The sequence below is a fragment of the Salvia splendens genome, chromosome 8, assembly GCF_004379255.2.
Source record: "Salvia splendens isolate huo1 chromosome 8, SspV2, whole genome shotgun sequence".
In the NCBI taxonomy this organism is placed as follows: Eukaryota; Viridiplantae; Streptophyta; class Magnoliopsida; order Lamiales; family Lamiaceae; genus Salvia; species Salvia splendens.
Genome location: NC_056039.1, coordinates 14,275,197 through 14,297,180, shown reverse-complemented (window position 1 = coordinate 14,297,180; position 21,984 = coordinate 14,275,197). Strand labels below are relative to the sequence as shown.

Here is a 21,984-nt window from a genome sequence, read left to right as displayed (position 1 = left end):
CTTGATGCAAGAGCTTTGAGGTGTGTTATGCTGGGTTATCAGCCTAGAGTGAAAGGGTATAGGCTCTGGTGTGTTGAGCCTGGAAATCACAAGATAATTGTCAGTAGAGGTATGGTCTTCCCTGAGTCAGAGATGCATTTCAAACCTGCAAGTTAGACTCAGGTCAGAAAAGACAAATTGCTGGTTTCTGATGATTCTGGATCTGATGTGGAGAAGCAGCCAGAATTTGGTGGAGGAAAGGAGTTTGAGGTCACTGAGCTGAGTAGTAGTGATGATGAAAATGACATTCAATCAGGTTCTCATCAAATTGATGATTCTGAAGTAGATCTTCACACAGATCCTCAAGCAGATTTGAGGAAATACCAATTGGCAAGAGACAGAGTCAGGAGGAAAAATATGAGGCCCCCAACTAGATATGTGGACTCTGAGATGTTATATTTTGCCCTTTTAGCTGAGCAGGTAGTGTTTTCAGAACCAGAAACCTATCAGTCAGCAATCAGTTGCATAGATAGGGATAAGTGGTTGCAGGCTATGGTAGAGGAAATTGATTCACTTATCAAGAATAAAACATGGATTCTTGTTGACAAGGTTGAGGGCAGAAAAATTGTCAGCTGCAAGTGGATTTTTAAGAAGAAATTGGAGTCTGTAGACAATGAAAGAATAAGGTTCAAAGCAAGGTTGGTGGCAAGGGGTTTTACACATGAAGAACGTGTTGACTACAATAAGGTTTTCTCTCCTGTAGTAAAGCACACATCAATCAGGATCTTGCTTGCAGTTGTGGCCAAGAAGGATTGGGAGCTAGAGCAATTGGATGTCAAAACTGCCTTCTTGCATGGAGACTTGGAAGAAACAATTTATATGCAACAACCTCCTGGATTTGTGAAACCAGGTGATGAGAATAAGGTGTGTTTGCTCAAAAGAAGCATCTATGGGCTCAAACAAGCTAGTAGGCAGTGGCACAGAAAGTTTGATGAGCATATTCTGAAAAATGGTTTCAAAAGATCTAGTAATGATAAGTGTGTTTACATCAAGAAAAAAGGTGGATCTGTAGTAGCATATTTGTTGCTTTATGTGGATGATATGCTGGTGGCAGAAGAATGCAAGAAGGTGGTTCAGATAGTGAAAGATTATCTGAGCAGAGTTTTTGATACGAATGATTTGGGCTCGGCCAGAAGGATTCTTGGCATGAACATTGTGAGAGATAGGAGTAAGAAAGAGATATGGTTCAATCAAACTGACTATGTGAGCAGGGTGATTGAATGATTCAAGGTGAAGGAAGTTAAAGAAGTTGGGATTCCAATGGCCCAACATTTCAGACTCTCAAAACAACAGGCACCAGAAAGTGAGAAAGAGAGAGAAGAAATGCAGTTGATTCCCTATGCTAATATTGTTGTCAGCATTATGTTTGCCATGATTAGCACAAGACCTGACTTAGCACAGGCTATCAGTGTAACAAGTCGATTTATGGCAGACCAGGGAAAGCAGCACTGGCTGACTCTCAAATGGATCATGAGGTACTTAAAGGGTGCTAAGGAGTATGGCATATTGTACAAGGGAAATGACTCCTTCGTGCTGCATCTGCTCACCGTGTTCATTGCTGCTGTCGAGTGACCACCATGGACAGAACTGCCTCGCTGCTGTTTCTGAGTACAAATAACTCTTGGATCCTGAAATGATGGCCATAATTGATTAAAAATTGCGACGAGCAAGTGAGATTGGTGGGGAAAAGGTGATGCATTTTGTTTGATTACTCAATCCATTTGTTCAATTATTGGGGCATAGTTTTGGTTTTCTGAAGCTGAAGGCTCTTCCGTGGACACTGCAGAAACGAAGTATTTGTAGAAGAATTTGAAGTCCTACTGGATGAAGTAAAAACCTAGTATAATGAAGTATTAACTTTTTGGAATGAAGTAATAAACCTACTGGAATAAATTGTGCTAATATTTGCAGTGAATAAAGTAAAAAAAATTCAATGAATTTGAAAGAAACATGTGTTGAATCATGTGAAAACCTATTGGAATGAACTAAAATCCTATTTGAATTAAGTAATGACACATTTGAATGAAGTAATAAACCTACTGGAATAAAGTAAAAATATGTTCATTTCCAATTTATTACGTAATGGATGGGATGAAGTAATACGCTTACTTGAATGAAGTATAAACGTACTAGAATGAAGTAAAAATATATTCATTTTCAATTTATTACGTACTGAATTGAAGTAATAAACCTATTGGAATGAAGTAAACACCTACTAAAATGAAGTAATACCTACTGGAAATAAGTTATGCACTGGTATTTTTCAATTTATTAGTACAATATGTTATACGTCAATATTAATAGTCATTTGGTTATTTTCATTTATAATATTATTCATTCATTATATATTAATTCATTTAACCAAGCTATTACTTAACGCAGATAGTTCCATCATTTCATCTATTAGTTTGTAATTTATTACTTCATTTATTTGTTTTCTGACAATATAATGATACATTTATTTGTTTGTAATTTGTTACTTCATTCCAGTAGTTTTGATACTTCATTTCAGTGGTTAATTACTGCATTACATGTGGTTATAACTTCATCAAGTACGTTATTTAGTTCATTACAAATATAATTTTTCGCAAACTATGCATACAACACGGTTCAATTCATATTACTTCATTACTTGATGTTATTACTCCATCAAGTGCGTTATTTAGTTCATTAAAATTATAATTATTCACAAAATATGCATATAATACAATTATGTTCATATCACTTCATTATTTGAGGTTATAACTTCATCAAGTGTGTTATTTAGTTCATTACAATATTAATTATTCGCAAACTATACATACAACACAGTTCTCCAACTGTTCTTCTCCACTCCCCAAAATTCCTTCAATCTACAGCGACGATTTCCACCAGAAATCCTTCTAAATCAAACCGGGTGACGATAAATTGTTCTCGAAGCTTCTCTAGCCCGAATCAAGCAATATATGCATTTTTATTGGATGAGATGATGTAGTGAAAATTTTTGCATTCATTAGGTAGTCAAATTACTTCAACCGAGGGTATTTTTGTCAAATTATATTTATAGTTTATTATTTCATCCAGTAGATTTATTACTTCATTCCAATAGTTAATTACTTCATTCTAGTATATTATTACTTCATTCCACTTTGAATTTGAATTTGTTTAACCTTTTTTTCAAAATTTAAAGCGAATAGACTGTATGAAGTGTTTTCAAAATGAAGTATTTATTCTTTATTATGATGTATGTCAATGCTGATGAAGTTATAACCTCATTTAATAAGGTAATGGAGTTAAGTAATAACGCAATTGAAGTTCAATGAAGTAAAATCCTATTGCAATGAAGTGGTATACTTGTTGAATGAAGTAAATGCACATATGAACGAAGTAGCGATCACTCTTGTTCAAATGCTCAAGAATCCCTTAAAGTAATAATATATTCGAATGAAGTGATAAAACTATTTAAATGAAGTAATAGAATAGAATAAAATGAACTATTAATGATCTAGTTAAATGAAGTAATATGATTTGCTTCACCATCCCCACCTCCAATTGCACCAATCCGTTCACAATCTTTCATGACAAAATATGAGCTGATTCACCACCCCCTTCTCTGTAAAAAAACACACTGCCATCTTTATTCTCTCACTAGTCTCTGTCTAAACCTCTATATACTCTTTTGCTTCTATCCGATTGTATCCAGATTCACGAAAATGCCGCCGTCGCCGCACCACTGCCTCCTCACGCCGCTGCTCGCTGGCGCTTATCTTCGTATCCGTCGTCCTCTACCGGAAGATCACCCGCAAGAGAACCGTTCCGGCAGATCTGATGAAGCCTCTGTTTCCGCTGCATAGCTTCTCTTACTCGCTCCTCCGCCTGAACAGCGATGGCGGCATTGTCGGCTGAACAGCGATGGCGGCTGAACACCAACAGAAGCGGCAGCGAGACCTTCTCCGAGACAGCAGTGGCGTCACAAAGGGAAGGCAACGGTGAGATGAAGGAAGAATGGAGAAAGATAGATTTCATCTTCCAAAATTACCCTTTTATCAATAAAAAAATCAGATAATATGTGATTATTAATAAGCATTAGATGTGATTAATGGGTGGATGAGATTTGGTCTCTAGTTCGGTCTTTAAGAAGGGTTCGACATTGATCACAACTCTCTCTCTCTCTCTATATATATATATATAGGGTTGTGTTATATACCAAACTAGTTTTAAACACTAAACGCCAAACACATCATTATATAATTACGCGGAGTTCATTACAACTTTATTTGTAGTTCATTATAGGGAATTCTGAGATTTAAAAACAATGACATCATCATGCATAATTTAAAAATCTGAAGTTCATTATATGTTTGTTATTAGTTCATTATAATGAACTTCATGTTATCATATAATGATGTTGTTCGGCGTTTAAGGTTTAAGAGTGGTTTGGTATTGATCACAATCCTATATATATATATATATATATATATATATATATATATATATATATATATATATATATATATATATGTGTGTGTGTGTGTGTGTGTTTGTGTTAAAATGAAAACAACATTTAAGATAACACTGTACCACCAAGGACAGCGGTTAGATTTAGGAGCAGACCACGTGGTAGACTAGCTTGCCTATGTATCGTAGATTGCTTGATTATCTTTGATTTCGTATCGCAGATTGCTTGATACCATATGCCAAGTTGTTTTCCTATGTATCGCGGAACGCTTGCCTATGCATCGTAGATTGCTTGCCCAGATTGTCATTTTAACTATGGTGTCACCATAGTGCTTTGATTTCGTATCTCATATTGCTTGGAACCATATACCGAATTGCTTGCCTATGTATCACATATTGCTTGCATATGTATTGCAGATTGCTTCTTACTTGTTGTTACGTTGTCACTTTAAGAGTGGTGTCACCCTAATGCACCCCTATATATATATAATATAAAATTAATAATATATATAATATATGTTATATAGTACTCCCTCCGTCCCAAGATATTAGACTCGTATACCACTTTGGGGTGTCCCAATATACTTGAGTCATTTCTATTTATGGTAAAAATTTACTTTATTACCAACTCCACTTACACCACTAAACAACACCTCCTAAATTCTTATGCCAAAAGAAATGAGTCTACTATATTAGGACAGAGGGAGTAGAATATATTAAAAGAATATATATATTATATATAATATAATATATTAAATTAATAGAATATATATATATATATATATATATATATATATATATATATATATATATATATATAATTCGGTTTTTTGATTTTTTTCTTCGCCCGAACTGAATTGAAAAATTAAAATTTTTGTATTTTCAAAACTGAACCGAACCGAGTTTCAAAATTTTGATTTGGTTCGGTTCGGATATTCGGCTTTTGAATTTTTTTCTCATCCCTACTACTCACTACTCTCTACTTATTTAATCTTATGTGTTTTCCATTTGATTCATACACAACAATAAAAACTACTCCTTCCATTTATATAGTACAAAATATATGGAAAAATGATCAAGTAAGAGAGAGGAGGAGATGAATAGTTAAAATAGTGTTAGTGGATAGTGAAACTCATATAATTATTAATAGTGTTTGATGATATAAGTTGTAAATAAATTGATGTATAAGGGTAATAAATTAGAATAGCTTTCTAAAAATAGAATGCACATATTTTTGTGAGACAGACGAAAATGAAAAGTGCACATATCTTTAAGGGACGAAGGGAGTATAAGTATTCACTTTGATTCAATATCTATTTTAAACACTAAATGAAAATAAATAAATAAATAAATAAATACTTTATCCATTCCAGAAGGGTATAAATTTGGTTTGACACGGATTTTAATGTATAATCGGTAAACTGAGAGAGAGAAATAGAGGGTAATGTAAGTAATGTTATTTGAGAGGGGGATCCACATCATTAGTAGCGTAGTGTAATGATATAAGTTATAAATAAAATGATGTATAGAGGTAATGCGTTGTTTAACTATTATAAAATTAGAAAGTTCATAGGGACGAACTGATAAAGAAATAGTTTATATTTTTAAGGGACGGACGATGAAATAGTAAAATATGAATCATATTTTTACAATAAAATGGAATGTGAGTTTATTTACAAAAAGATTAAAGTCCAAAATCAGCTTAAACATAGTTGTTTTACAAATTTAGTCTAGACGTGCATTTATTCCATAACTTATCAATTTAGTGCGTTTTTGCTATTTTTCACAAAATCGTTAAAAATTAGTTGAATCTATTATTAATTTGGATTATTAATGTTTTCAAAAAATTATAATTTAAATAATCCTGATTTCTTCATACTTTTTGGTGCTATAATTTCAAGGCAAAACTCAAATTTTGAACAAATCAACTGAATAAAAAATAATTGAATATTAAGAATCAACTCTCATTTTCCTATGTTTGCATATGTACATGTTACTATTAGAGATCATGCTCAAGATAGATGAAAATATTATCATCCAACACAAATAAAGATGTGTATGGATTGAATCCAAACGTTAAAATGGGACAAACTTGATAGGGTTCCTATTGTCTTGTGGGTAGATTCTCAACGCCAACTTCAGAACATCGGTCTTACTTTATTCAATGTCGCACCGTTTCTTCTCAGTATTGAAGATAACGCTGACTTTCTGAATTTCGGGAATCACTCGTTCAAAATGAGCTCAAAGCATCGTGTATTTTCAACGGGGTTGATAATTGGGCTTGGTAGCCTTGTACTATGTCTCAGTCACTCTCTACCAAAAGACCTTCGGCTTTTGTTGATTTCCAACGATCAGATCTTCTGAAGTGTTGACTCACACTATAAACAATTCTCATGTCTCTTGCAGGGATTAGGCCACCTGCAACGCATCACGCGGGTGGCCCGGAACCCGTCACGCAGGGATGGGATGGCAGCGCGACGCGTTGCGGTGCCCCATCTCATCCCCAGCCCGTCACCATCTCGTCACGAAACCCGTTCCGCCGGGACGTAACGCGGGACAGCTCGCCACGCGCCGCGGCGCGCTCCCAGGCCATGCGTGACGCCCACTCGCCGACCCGCGAGTGGGCGTCGTCAAGCTGACGCAATAATTAATTTTTTTTAAAAAAAATGAATTAAATAAAAAAAATTAAAAAAAGTGAAACGGTAATGTTACCGTTTAAAAGAGTCGTATTCAATTTTTTATTTTTTATTTTTTTACTCTATAAATACTCCTAATTCATCCTCATTTCACACACAACTACACATCTATTCTTCCAAATTCATCTCCATTTCCTCTCCAATTTTTATCTAACATCTAATCACAAAATGTCCGGCGACGGAAACTCCGACAGTGGAGGCTCCGGCGCGTGAGATCTCAACGCGTTCGGCGACTGGGGGAGCATGTACAACACATTGGGTGGTTCCGGTTCGTCGACGTCGGGCACCCAGGGTTCGGGCACGCCGGGGGGTACCAACCACCTAATTTTGATGTTGATGCATATGCTCGTCCCTCCGCCCCGCGGTATTCGCAGGGATTATCTCAGATTCGGGAGGATTATCCGGTTCAACCCACTCCGGAAGAAGGCCGAGGCGGGGGAGGCTCCAGGGTGGAGGCGGAGGAGAAGGAGGAGGTGGAGGAGGAGGTGGAGGAGGAGGAGGATCTAGGCCGGCATCCGTGCGGCCCCAAAGAAACGCTAGCGGTGTACAACGTCTGGATCAGCGTCTCGTACGATCCCATCGTCGGGAATCAACAACCCCGGAAGTGCTTCTGGGAAAAGGTCACCGAGGCCTACCACGAGATTAAGCCGAAAAAGACTCGCCGCCGCACATATAAGATGCTCCGCGCTCACTTTGATCGAGTCGACAGAGAGGTCAAACGATTTTGCGACATCTACAAGAATGAAGCGGCTCAGTACCAAAGCGGAGCCACGGGAGCCGACATTCTGAGGTCGGCTTTGCGGGTCTACTACGAAGACACCGGCAAACAATTCAAATATGCCGATGTTTGGGAGGTCGTCAGGGACGAGGAAAGGTGGGCCGGCGGTGTGCGGTCCAGCTCGGGCTCGACCTCGAAGCGCACGACGAGTGGCCAATACTCGTCTGGTGAGGACGGTTCGGGCATCGGACCACAAGAGTTTGCCTCGCAGGAGGAGGAGACCCTGGTAGACGATGTCGTGGGGTCCTCCCGTGGGCGTCGTCGGCCGCAAGGGAGAATTGCGGCGAAGGCGGCTATAGGGACGAGGGGCCGAGCCGAATCAAGCCAGGCGGGCTAGGGCTCGGGGGGACCCTCGAACTCCCTTATGTCCATGTACATGATCGCCACAAACCAATACGAAGCCTGGCTTAACGGAGTCCTGTTTATGGCGCCACAACTTGGTATCCCGCCTCCAAGTGGCCTCAGGGCACCTCCACTGCCTTCGGGGGATGATTCGCCGGCGGAGTAGTTTTTTTTATTTTCTATAAAATTGTATTTTAAATTATATCATTTTTATTTTTTAGGATTTTAATTATGTCTTTTTTTTTATTTTTTTAAATTTTAAGTTGTATTTTCATTTTATGTTGTAATGTTATTTTATTTTTAATGAAGTGTGTTTTTTATTAATTGAATTTGGTGGAAAAAAAATAAAAAAATGAAATTGAATGAATAGTAATTTAAGGGACGGTTAAGGGATGGAGGGTTGAAGGTTCCGTCCCCTAGTTAAGGGATGGAGTAAAAAAGTACAGTGGGACACGCAAATAGTGTTTTAATGGACGGTATAGTGACATTATTTTGGATGGCCTTAGGGCATACAAGCGTTGGATAGGTGTCGGGCTCGTTGAACAATAGAGTTTCTTCCAACGACTACAATTTAGGCTGTTGCCGAGCCAGTGGTTCTGGGAGTCGTCGCCTGGTACGTCATAACATCCGACATGTTCATATAAAATTGGCTCCAACATTTGTTGTCTCCGTTCGACATTTTTTCAATAGAATATGGGTTGAAAATTAAAAGAGAAAATTGATTAAGAAAGAATTTGCTAGTTTTCACAAATTATATTGTACATTCCCAACAAACCCATCAAATCCCTTAATTGATAAAGAATTGGTTTAAAAAATATAGATTGAACTATAAAATTTGAAAATAGACACATCAAATAACCAAATCAAACTGTCAAAGTACGAGTTTATCATCCTAGGGGTTGGATCCTTGCTGTGGAGGAATCACAGCAGGGAGATGTTGCCCCTCACATTCCAATTTTTTAAATTAATTTTTTTTAATATTATATTTTATTAACAAAAATTTGATATGTGAGGGTTAATTTTTTTTAATATTATATTTTATTAACAAAAAATTGATATGTGAGGGGCAACATCTTCCTGTTGTGATTCCTCCAGCGCAGGGGATCCAACCCAATCATCCTACCCAATAAAACTGACAAAATTTGTATTGGATACTACACATAACTCGAAACCCCATTTGGAGATATGTAATCATGGCAATCTGAAAGCCACGTTAACATTCCCACTACCGATAAAAAAATGTGAGTATAATAATTGATAAAATCTATAACACGATGGTTAAAAATGAGTATTTCCTTTAATTTAGTGCTCCTTTTTATTAAGGGAAAATGCTTGAGCCAAAAAATTAGCGAGCCGATTCATACAATAGTATTATTTTACAATCCCTCTATCTTACCTCAAGTGATCAACTTTTCATTTTGAGTTATCTTATCTTAAGTGATTGATTTATTTTTTTAACTAAAAACAAAACTTCAACCATCTCTTACTTTATTCTCTCTTTCTTATTTTATTATCTATTTATCTCTCTTACTTTTTTCTCTCTCATACTTTACTCTCTCCACTTTAACTCAATACATATCATTTTCTTAATTTCAATGTCGAAAAGAAATCCATCACATGAGATGGGACAGAGGGAATATGTTAAAGTGGGAAATGTTAGAGAAAAATAAAGCAGCAAAAAAAATGTTTCCATTTAGCTAAATAGTAAATCAATGTAGCCAGATACATGGGAGTTCGAACAATCAAAATGTCTTAGATCGTGACAAATATATCACACCCAAAAATTCAAGCATTCACACCTAAATAATAAATGTCATTTATTTCTTACTTATTTGGGGTAGGCTAAGAGCATTAAAAGTGGTGCGGATGTCCCGACGGACATCCCCGCGGACATTCCAAAAACACCTCCCGTCACGTCATACGAACGTCCCACTGCGGATGCCACCTCATACGGACATCCCACTGCACAATGACGGACATCCCCTGTTTAATTGATTCATACTTGGAGAGTGGCACCTCTTGCCTTTCAATGACCAAATGTTCCAGCAAATTTTCGATAATTATATCACTGGATTTAGTGGCATTGCAAGGACAAATATCGAAATGTGGATTCATAGAATTATTGAGACAGTTTTAAAGAAACTCGCTGCAATGCAAAGAATATAAGGTTGAAAAACCATGGCCACTCAGATTGATCAAAGAATGAGAAAATGTGGACTGGTTCTCACAGCGTCAAAGCTTTCTGAAATTTCAAAAGCCACACTGCTAACTGCAAACCAAACAACCGAGCCTCTGAGAGAAACTCCTCGAACCAAACATGAAGCCGGGATAGGATGGACTTGCAGTGCAAAAACTTTGATTCGATAACTGCTTCGGAAGAAACTCTTCCCACAATCAAAAATGTCTCAACAGATGATCCTTCCATCTATTAAGTACAGTGGTATTAGTACGGATTGCAAAAGAAGAGTGACATATCAAAACCTAAATTCTTTTCCTCACAAAACAAAATCTTAAAAGATGAAGTGAGGACTGAGAAATGATGCATACATATAGATGCATGAAATACCACAACGGAAAATTATATGTTGAGTGACCTATGTCACTTGAAATAGCACAACGGAAAATTGATATGCAAAGTGTAAACTTATTCTATATTTCAAGACCAGAAATTGAGGATTAGGAGGATGCATGTGGAACCAAGAAAAAATCTGTAAAGCTGGAGTCCTAATGCTCTTCATAAAGACACCTAAAAATGAATGGCTGAAAGTTCAGATGATAATATTCATTTGGCGGCAGTAGTACTGATCTTACCGGCCAGTTTTATATACTGCATCAAACTACAAGTGTGAAAGAATTAGATATAGAAGAAACTACATACCAGTGCTCTATTAACTGCTCGTAAGCAATCATTTGTTTTTAGCATTAGAAGTATAACACGGGGGAGTCTCCCCAGGAGCTCAGTAATTTGAGGAAAGTATTGCGAAGCATACATCTGCAAATAAAGAAAAAGAAAAGGAAGGAACAATTTAATATCTATCGGGAACAGATGGAAATCTTAGGCATCTGCTGTCATATACATTACTATAGAATATTATACATATTGTGTTTACAAATCATGAAGCACATTTCTTTATGTTATAACTTCAAGAATATAAGATTCGCTGTGACAAATCTAGTTAGTTCAATCAAATATGTTCAACTTGAAGAGAGGATCATAGAATATTTTTATTTTTCAAGAAGCATGTTATCATTAGGATTTAGGGTTGAGGAGAAACACTTGAAATATGCAGTCAACCTGGAGTTCTGAACGATCAGTGCCCTTGACAACCAGGTGATCCACAGCTGGATCGATGACTTTATTCCAAGGCCTCATAGTAAGAATGCCAGCAAACAGTACATAAAGATCATCACCAGCACCTAATTTAGTGCTGTTTTCTTTGATTGCATTTGCATCAGAAAATACCAAACCCTGTGAAGCATGCCAATGAATTATATCATCACATAAGAAATTGAACTCAGAATCTCCACTTAAAAAATAAAGTTTTTAAAGAACACCACACACCTTCCACAGTGAAGCATAATTTAATCGCATTGTGTCGTCAAGATCCTTGTATAAACCATGGTCCAGCAATACCAACTGTGGTTTTTTCTTTCCTGAGTGTGAAAGACAAGAAAATATTCAGCAAAGCAATCAAATGCATATAGCATGTGATCAATATGCAACAACCAAGAAGACCTTACTAGGAGTTCTCAATACATGCAAAACGTGTTCAAAAGAAGGATGCACAAGTAATGTAAATGACAACCCAGAAAGATCTGCCAAAAGACTCACCAAAAATACTCCTACTTCCAGAAGGCAAAGGACGAACCAGCACGTTGGCAGCATGTGGGTCACAGTGCACAAAGCCATGCTTAAACATCATTTCAGCAAAAGCTTGACTAAGCTGCATATGATAAACAAACACACAACCCCCAAATATAGTAAGGATATATAAGATTAAGATGGTGATGTCAAGGACTTTTCAATCATATTAGATAAATTACTGATCCATTGACATTTCTTTTATCAATCAACTCATAGTGGGTAATTAAGTTCAATAGTAATACTGCGGTAGCTACAAAAAATCATTTAAGGAGCTTGCTAAGTGAAAAGATAACTTTCCAACCAAAATGCTTGACCCATCTGATACTTTTGGGCATCATCATACTGAATTTATTAGAGGAGGTACATAAACTTACCAGCTTTGAAACATCACTCGGCTGAATACTTAGCTTCTGAATGGCCCTACAGTCATTTACTTGTACTCCGTCAATAAACTCCATCACCAACAACTTGGAGGTACTCCAGTTCCAATACACTTTTGGAGCATAAACATATTCTGCAATAAGCGGAGAGAACCTCCGAAAGTTTTCCATGCATTTTATGCTGTTTTTGGCCTCATTCGAGAAATCTAACTCCTAAGAAGTTCATTGTAACTCATTAAAACTTATTTTAGAAGTGGCAAGTACGATAAGAAAGGTAACCTTCATCTGTCTATGTAAAGAGATATTAATATAAACAAGGGGCATCATGAATGTAAAGGTTGCTCAACCACAATCCATGAGGTAATCAGATACCATATAAACAAGAAATACTACATCACTAATGAAATGAGCACACACTGAACTAACTACACATTTGCCGAAACTGTAGGTTTTTTAAGAATTTAGTATGTTGAACGTAAACCCATGTTACATAAAAATAGGTAACATGTGATATTGACAACAATGAAGAAAGTGAAGGGTAACCTTAATTTAGAGAAGAGTGAATTACAAATAAGATAACCCTATATAATTTAGAAATATCATCGGTGGTAACCATATTTAGGGGGTAATATCTTTTGAGATACTTTTCCACTGCTTGGGCTTTTAAGACAAAATTGCCCTTGTCCTCTTCTCCTCTCACTCTCTCTCCTCGGTGGTAACCATGTTTAGGGGGTAATATCTTTATGTGGATGGACCAAAATGGAAAAATACGACTATAGATTGTGGACGGAGGGAGTTGTATATTTTTTCATTGTCATTCTTAATGACTTGGTATGATAAGTTGATTAAGAATCCCCTTGGGCCCCCAACATTATATTTTGGCTCTGTCACTGGTGACCTCCCATGATATTTCCAAAGTATAGATACTGCAAAGGTGAAACCACAAAGTATGTGTGCTGTATTTGCAGTTCACTCGCTCTTTAGAGAAACATATAGCACACTAAAAGTGGCTCCAAATGGAGACATATTGAAACAATGTGGGTAAGTGGGGATTAAGCCCGGAGTTTTAATTGGGCAGCCAAGATCAAAGTTTTCCCCAAGGAAATATTGCCACAAAATGACTGAATCATTATGAATAAGTTGAACAAATTAAGGGCTGAAATTCAGTGAACACCTAACTAGCGTGTGTCCATCACTCATGGACCTTTTCATCTTACATAAAAGAACAACACGAGAACAAAAATAGACATGTCAGCAGCAAACCTTAGGTAAACTCTCCCGCATTTCATCAACCAACCACCTGTACAAAATTGAGTTTCTTGAGTTAATAAGGAAAAGGAAAACAAATTTAGTGCCAAACACAAATGATTTTCAACAATGCATTGATATCATAAATATCAATTACTCCAAATCGAAAGATCTTAAACAGGGTTCCTTTATGGAGTCCACTTAAACCTGTAATCAAAAGAAGGAAAGAGGCGATGTAAAACGTTCACAATTAACTCAACAGTTGCATAATCAGCTTCTGCAGTGTCTGTCATGTGAGTGTGTTGAACCTGAAGTCAATTGAATAAAAACAAAAACTAAGAAAACCAATTGAAACATTTAACATCAATACTGCAGAAGATGAAAGTCTTAAGTTTTTTACACCTTCACAGCAACTTGCTGTCCATCATGAGTTCGGGCAATGTGAACTTGTGCTAAAGAAGCACTTGCTATGGGAACAGGATCAAATTCATCAAAAATCTGCAGTAACCAACTTTATGTGTGAATGATCAGAGGAGAGGACTTGTTACATAATAACCTTATGTTTGTTTCTGGTTTATGTGGAAGAGCCATTCAAATTCCAATGTTATTTGAATGAGGGTACTTACTTCATCAGGTGCCCCACCAAGCTCTTTCTTAAAAACTTCAAGAACCTGCTCATATGATGAAACGGGGCATTTATTCAACATTGACTGTCTCATTACCTGTACATATTCATCAGGTACCAAGTATTCCTGAAACAAGGAAATTTTATGAAATCCAGAATTAAGAATAACACTCTGGAATAAACTGTAACAGAAAATACAGCATACCAGCTGACTAATATGCTGACCTAGCTTGATGTAGATCCCACCATTTCTAAAGCAAAGTTCTTGCAGCTTAAGTGCACTTCTGGAATGAACTTCACGTTTAACTCTTTCCCGTTCTTTGCTTCCATCAGGCAACCCCCAGAGTGAGTATTCATAATCTACAAATACATTGTTTAACATAAGACCTCAATTATATTGTTCCATGAATTAGAAAAATCCTATCAACAACAGAATCAGTCTTTTAGACGCAAGTAGAAATAGGGTTGGGTTGTTGTGATGCTAATCAACATTCACAGGCTCAACAAGCTTGTTAAACTAAAGCTGTGTGTTCTGTCATGCTCTCTTTCAAGTCAATCTGGCAATTACTATGTCGGTATCTATAACTTCAAATTATGGAGATGAAATCTATTTACACCAGACAGTTAACATTACGTGGGAAGAAAAAACTAAGAATTGCCGAAGTATATAAGTAAGCATCTAAATTGCCATATTCTGTTTTTGTTCTTTTATCTCAGCTTGAGCTAAAAAGTAAAATCCAACAGGCTCCAGCAAAAAGAAGCTCGGGAGCATTGACCTTGCATAAGAACGCTTAATACAAAGAAAGCTGCAATCATCTTAACCTCATCACGTATGGAAAATCGACATCAGATAGCAACAACTTAGACTAAATTAAGGGGAGGAAGGTTAATACAGTTGAATGACTGAAAAACTTTTGTACTCCCTCCGTCCCCAAAGAGTATGAACTTTCGGTTCGGCACGGGTTTTAATGCATTATTGGTAAAGTAAGAGAGAGATAGATAGATAGATAGATAGATAGATAGATAGATAGATAGATAGATAAAGTTTTTAAAGTATTGTTAGTGGAGATTGGGTCCCACCTCATTAGAGAGAAGAGAGTTTCCAAAATTGAAAGTTCCTACTCTTTGGGGACGGACGAAAAAGGAAATAGTGCATACTTTTTAGGGATGGAGGGAGTATTTAGTTTCTGCATCAGCATAAAAATGAAAAATGCTACAAAGGCACAAAAAGACACCCAGAGTTACTGACATATATTCACGCTATTGCAATTATTTATGTATACAAGAGTCTTGAGTCATGGCAAATAATTTCATCAAATCGAAATAAGGAGGAATCCCACCCACAACATAAGATGCTTGAGGTATTGGAAAATCTGGAATGACGGAGGTCTTTTGTGCACAGACAATGCACAAAGTAGATCTCTCAAAGCTCTAAATTGCCCTCTCGATTCTTTAATACTGCTAAACTACCAGTAAAAATGCATATTACTAGTTTTGAGTGATCATTTTATAGAATTGGTCATTTGTTACTGTGCAACTAATTGTATTAACAAATTTCCTAGTTGAATGAGACACAGCCTCTCTTGTCCACAGTAAAACACACATATTTTTTTTACACTAGCAAACAACAAAATCAAAAACAAATTCTCCAACTGATCAGATGTGAGAACTATCGAATAAGCAGCTCGATTCAGCTGTCAGAGTAAAATTGTTATCAAATAAACCAGAAAGATTTTCTCTTCATACATGAATTGAAGCTTAATACAGGAAAAGGGGAGAAAGTGAAGAGAATCTATTAAGTTAGGAGCCAATCCTACCATACACGATGCAGGCGGCGGTGGCAGCGTCGCGGAAGAGGCGGAGGGGAACGGCGGTGGCGAGTTTAAAGGCTGAAGCCGGGTCGTCGGAGGTGGCAATGGCGCCGGCTCCGGCACCGGCGCCAGCTACTGCAGTAGCCGCCAAAAGTAATTTAGTTTTGGCGCGCAAAAAAGCCCTAACCCCCATTTCCTCTTTCTGTGCGATTTCTTTCTTCGTCGAATATGTCGACAAGAGGAATAGCGTAGCTCCGGCGTTTAATTTTCTATACCTCTGCAATTTCGATGATTTAAATTTTCATCAATTAAATAGTAATTCAAAGCATTGTTTTTAACTACTTTTGTTAGTTAGTTAGTTGTATTTAAGGACCTAATTAAGTGTTTCTTGGACCATAAGTTAGTTTGTATTGTCTTCAAATCGACAAACATTTCACTATCATTTTTTATTAATTTCTTAAAATATGTAGTTTGTATTATCTTCAATTCGACAAACATTTCACTATCATTTTTTATTAATTTCTTAAAATATGTAATTTGTATTGTCTTCAATTCAACAAACATTTCACTATCATTTTTCATTAATTTCTTAAAACATGTGTCAGAACGAACGAATTTAGAAGAATTTAAGCACAAACGAAATATCTAAGAGACTTTAGTAGTAACTAAAGGTCTACAGTGCATGCTAATTTTGATTACATGAACTATATAATAGACTTTCACATACTATTTACTTTTTATGGACATAAAATAAGAACAATTTCATTTTCTACCTGTCCTATAAAAATAATTTATTTTTATTTATTGAAAATTTTCACAACTTATTATATATATATATATATATATATATATATATATATATATATATATATATATATCAATTTATTTATAACTTATACTGCTAGGACCATCATTAAACACTAATAATAATGTGAGACTCATTATCTATTAACACTAACGGTCATTCTTCTCGTCTCTCTTATTTTATATTTTTATTAATAATGCATATGTCCATATTTTTATGGAAATTTTTGAATCCAATAACTACATCGCACTTAATCCAAAACTAATGTGAAGCAAAAATGTAAGCAATGATCTCTTACCTTGTAATGAGTAGGGCTGTCCAATTGGGTATTCATGGATACCCAAATTTGAAATTCAATCGTTTGCCTATCCGAACCCAAATGTTTTTGGATATCGATCTTAATACCCAACCCAAATATCCTATCCCAAAAATAAGATATCTAAAAACCTGATTTAAAAAAATGAAATGATATAATATACTATAAGTGTGGCCTTATTAGAATAAAATCGGATAATCATACTTGTAATATGAGTAATCCCATCATTACTCACCTATGTACGTTCGTGGAAACATGATCTCATCCCATATTCATACTGTTGGAGTTGGAGGAAATATTTTGTTAAGAGTTTATTATATACCTTCTTACATGAAAATAAGGTCTTAAGACATTGCGTGTTCGATTTGATAGACAAAATAATACCAAGATACAATATAGAATAAGTTGGGATGGACTTTGTATAGGATTAGATTAGTATTGGATTCCATTTTAGTGTTTGGTTAGTAAGATTATATCTTGTACTCTCTTAATAAGATGTTTGGTACATAAGACTAAATATAAGATTATTTACAAATAAATTTGGTTCAATTAATTAATTTAATAAATATAAAATTATTAACTGACTGAAAAATTCAATTTATTAGCAACACAAAGTTTTTTAATAATTGTGCATCAAAATTCAATTAATTCGTCCATCAAATGTTAACTAGTTAAATGAATAATCAATTGGTTGTTTAGTTCACTTATTAAATAATTGCAAGTGAAAAAAAATTATAATGCAACAATAGGCGCTTCATCGTCCCTTTTATTTTTATTTTCTTTTACTTGTATACTCAATTAATGTAGGTGGATTCCAAAAAAAAATGACAAGTGTTATATTGACAGTAAATTTACGAAGTACTATAAATTAATAAATAAAAGTGGGTGTCTTCTTCTCCAACCCAGATCATCTCTCTCCTTCGAACAAGAGCATTGGTTGAGAGAGACGGTTAATTTAGTCGTAGGGGGAGGGCTAAGATGGATACTCAGAGCATCCGCAACGCGTCTCGCGGGCGTCTCGGTCTCGTCTCGGAGAGACGAGACTACCGCGATACAGCGTTGCAGCCTTCCGTCCCGATCCAGTCTCGCCGAGCGTCTCGTCCCGGAGGGACGGCTCGCGCGATAGCTCGCCATGTGGCGAGCTGGCGCTAGGCGTGACGCCCACTCGTCGGGCCTCAAGTGGGCGTTGTCACGCTGAAGCAATAAATAATTTTTTTTAAATTCGATTTTAATAAAAAAAAATTAAAAAATTAAAATAAACGGTAATATTACCGTTGAACGGTAAAAATGTTTTTATTTTTTTTCCCTTTTTTACTCTATAAACACTTCTCTTTCATCCTCATTATACACACAAACACACATCTATTATTCTCAAATCATCTCAATTTCCTCTCCAATTTTCATCTCACCTCTCCAATTTTCATCACAAAATGTCCGGCAACGGAAACTCTGGCGGCTCCGGCGGCTTTGACATAAACGCGTTTGGCGACTGGGGGGGCATGTACAATGTCTTGGGTGGTTCCGGTTCCGGTTCGTCGACGCCAGCGGCGTACCAACCACTCCATTTTGATGTGGATGCATACGTTTGTCCCTCCGCCCCGAGGTATTCGCAGGGATTATCCCAAATTAGGGAGGATTATCCGGATGAACCTAATCCGAAAGGAGGACGAGGCGGTGGAAGCTCCAGGGGTCGCACATTCGACGCCGTGGAGGAAGAGGAGGAGGAGGAGGATATAGGCCGTCATCCATACAGCCGGGCGGACACGATGACTCTGTTCAATGCTTGGGTCAGCGTGTCGTACGATCTCATCGTCGGGAATCAACAAACCCGCAAGTGTTTTTGGGAAAAGGTCACCGCCGCTTACAACGAGAACAAGCCGACTCGGTCCTCCCCGCACCCTGAAGATGCTCCGCAGTCATTTTGACCGCTTCGACAGAGATGCCAAAAAAAATTGCGGCATCTACAAGAATGAAGCAACTCAATACCAAAGCGGAGCCAGTGGAGCCGACATTATGAGATCGGCTTTGCGAGTCTTCTTTGACGACAACGGCAAAGAATTTAAACATGTCGATGTTTGGGAGGCCGTCAAAGACGTTGAAAGGTGGGCCGGCGGTGTCCAGTCCAACCAAGGCTCGAGCTCAAAGCGCACGAAGCAAACGACGGGTGTCCAATACTCATCTAGTGAGGGCGGGTCAGGCAGCGCTTCACAAGAGGTTGCCTCACAAGAGGTTGAGGGCACGGCCACCGATGGAGGGGGCTCCTCCTGTGGGCGCCGTCGGCCGCAAGGGACCAAGGCGGCGAAGGCGGCTAGAGGGAGGAGGGGTCGAGGCGAATCAAGCCAGTTGGCTCTAACACCCTATTGTCCATGTACTTGACCGCCACGATGGCGGACACTTCCTGCATGACGCCTCTACAATATAAGCCCATCTTGCCAGAATTGAGTATATGGCAAGACAAATTGGTATTCCGCCTCCAGGTCGCTTGAGTGCACCGCCACCGCCTTCGGGGGATGATTCGCCGGCGGAGTAGTTTTTATAATTTCTATAAAATTATATTTAAAATTATGTCTTTTTTTATTTATTTTGCCACAAATTTAATTATGTATTTTTTTTAGGATTTTAAATTGTAATTTTATTTTATTTAATGAAGTGTGTTTTTATTAATTGAATTTGTTGGAAATAAAAATAAAAAATAAAATTGAATGAATAGTTAAGAGATGAGATGGTTAAGAGACGGATAAGAGATAGAGGGTTGCAGGTGATGTCTCTTAGTTAAGAGATGGAGTGAAAAATACAATGGGACCCATGTATAGTTAAGAGATGAGACGGTTAAGAGACGGATAAGAGACAACGTTGCAGATGGCCTCACGAGATTAGGGAGAAAAGGTGTCGGTCGAGATGGGCCGAGACGGGCCCAGATCAATAGTTGTGGGCCAAGATTAGGTGGAAAGTGGTAACCGAACAACTGATTATTGGAGAATATAGGATTAAATTATGTTTGCCTGGGAAACCGAACGAGGCCATAGTATATTAATTAAATTTATCTTTATTAAGTGCCGTATAAAGTCATGATCTTTAATTAGTCCTTTTCTTCGTTAACCATTATACATGATTTATATTTTAAATTGTGAGGATATTAGCAATGACTTTGAATCTATGCAAATAAATGGACATGCAACTTGCAAATTAAATTCAGTAAACTAATTTAGCAAATTTAAACTCATAGACTATCGCAAAAAAGGTTGTTGAACATACATTTTATTGCTCTTACTCGGTTTCCAAGTCATAAAGTTAAACTATTAAGTTTATGATCAAAATTAGAGTCCGTAAATCAAATTGCTATAAATGAAAAGTTTGCAATCAATATAGTTATAAGTCAAATTACTGAAATAAGATACAAGTATAATTAGATCGTAAATGTAAAAATTAGTGGCCGGGAAATCGGAAATGAACATGAGTGAGCTCTAATTGTCCTTTGAATTTAAGTGAACTTGACTTATGGTTGAAATAGAGTAATGGGGTAATACTACTCGATAACAGAATATATAAAAATTCAATATTCGAACAAAACAAGATAGCAGAGGAAAAACTTGGAAGCTGATTGAAATGACTATATCACTCCTTTTATTTTGAAGTCCTAAAATCTTTTTGGCCTGGAGCCATGGCTAACTCTGTCTATACTCTCAATTGCCTATACCTACAAAAGTTCTTGAATGGAAAACATTTATTCAAGTCCTATTAGCCCATATAGAATTGCCTCTTCCACTCACACTTGAGCCTAGGTCTTTGGGTGCTATATTTTCATTCACATCCCTAAACATGAAAGAATCAAGTTTTCTCTATTCAATAAAATGTCTTTGTATTCTATGACAAACACCAAAAAAGATATTGGTATTATGATCAAAAATCCAAAAGAATGTTTATTACAATGAATTGTGATTTTGTAGAGAGTGAGTATTTTACCATCAACTTAGTAGTAGGGGGCGAAAAGCCAAATAAAAACTTTAATTGACCCACTAGGTTTGTTGTCTAATCTCATGATCTCTTATCCTATGCCAAGTCTGTTAGAAATAATGGGAAGAAATTCCCAAGCCGTGTACAGGCGGTACTCTAACTATTACAATCGAAATGAAACTTTGCAACAAAAAGAGGAATGAAAATTACAACGGAAATAAAGCAAACCAAATTTATAAGTCGAGTCGAGGAAAGCCCTCTTTCCGCAAGACAAATTACGCCCCGGCTAGAGCTCACGGAATGGCGTATTGCCCCCAAAGATAAAACGACTTCCTCCTAGCATGTAGAAGCACCTCAAACCCGCTAGGCACCGACGAACTTGATGGAGTTCCGAGAATCGAGCTAGACAATGCTCCTAAGATGCACACTATGATGTAGAGACCTTGAGAGAAAAGAGAGAATGTTTGTTGTTCGTGTTTATCATCTCCCAAAACTCCACCTATTTATAGGATATGAGTACCTACATGAAGAGTCTCGGCATTAAGGCACCTCATAAACATTTTGGAGGTTACCTTGGGAGTGAAAAGCCAAAAGGCTTAGGAAATGAAAAGCTTGAGGCTTCTCTATTTCCTTCACGTTTTCAACAATCCCCCACATTGGTTAGAGCGCTACAAGCTCAAACCAACAC

The 21,984-nt window shown here is 37.0% G+C and overlaps 1 protein-coding gene across 1 annotated transcript; it reads right to left on the bottom strand.

The window, feature by feature from the left end:
- Positions 1 to 9,959: 9,959 nt before the first annotated feature.
- Positions 9,960 to 16,541, bottom strand: LOC121745075 (putative ABC1 protein At2g40090). Its single transcript, XM_042138843.1, has 12 exons — positions 16,228 to 16,541; positions 14,616 to 14,770; positions 14,412 to 14,537; positions 14,188 to 14,283; positions 13,993 to 14,093; positions 13,801 to 13,837; positions 12,532 to 12,750; positions 12,125 to 12,236; positions 11,855 to 11,946; positions 11,588 to 11,761; positions 11,171 to 11,284; positions 9,960 to 10,717 (listed from the first exon to the last, which is right to left on the bottom strand). Exons 1-12 carry the CDS (start codon positions 16,412 to 16,414, stop codon positions 10,517 to 10,519), a joined length of 1,614 nt encoding a protein of 537 aa, XP_041994777.1. The 5' UTR covers positions 16,415 to 16,541; the 3' UTR covers positions 9,960 to 10,516.
- Positions 16,542 to 21,984: the final 5,443 nt, after the last annotated feature.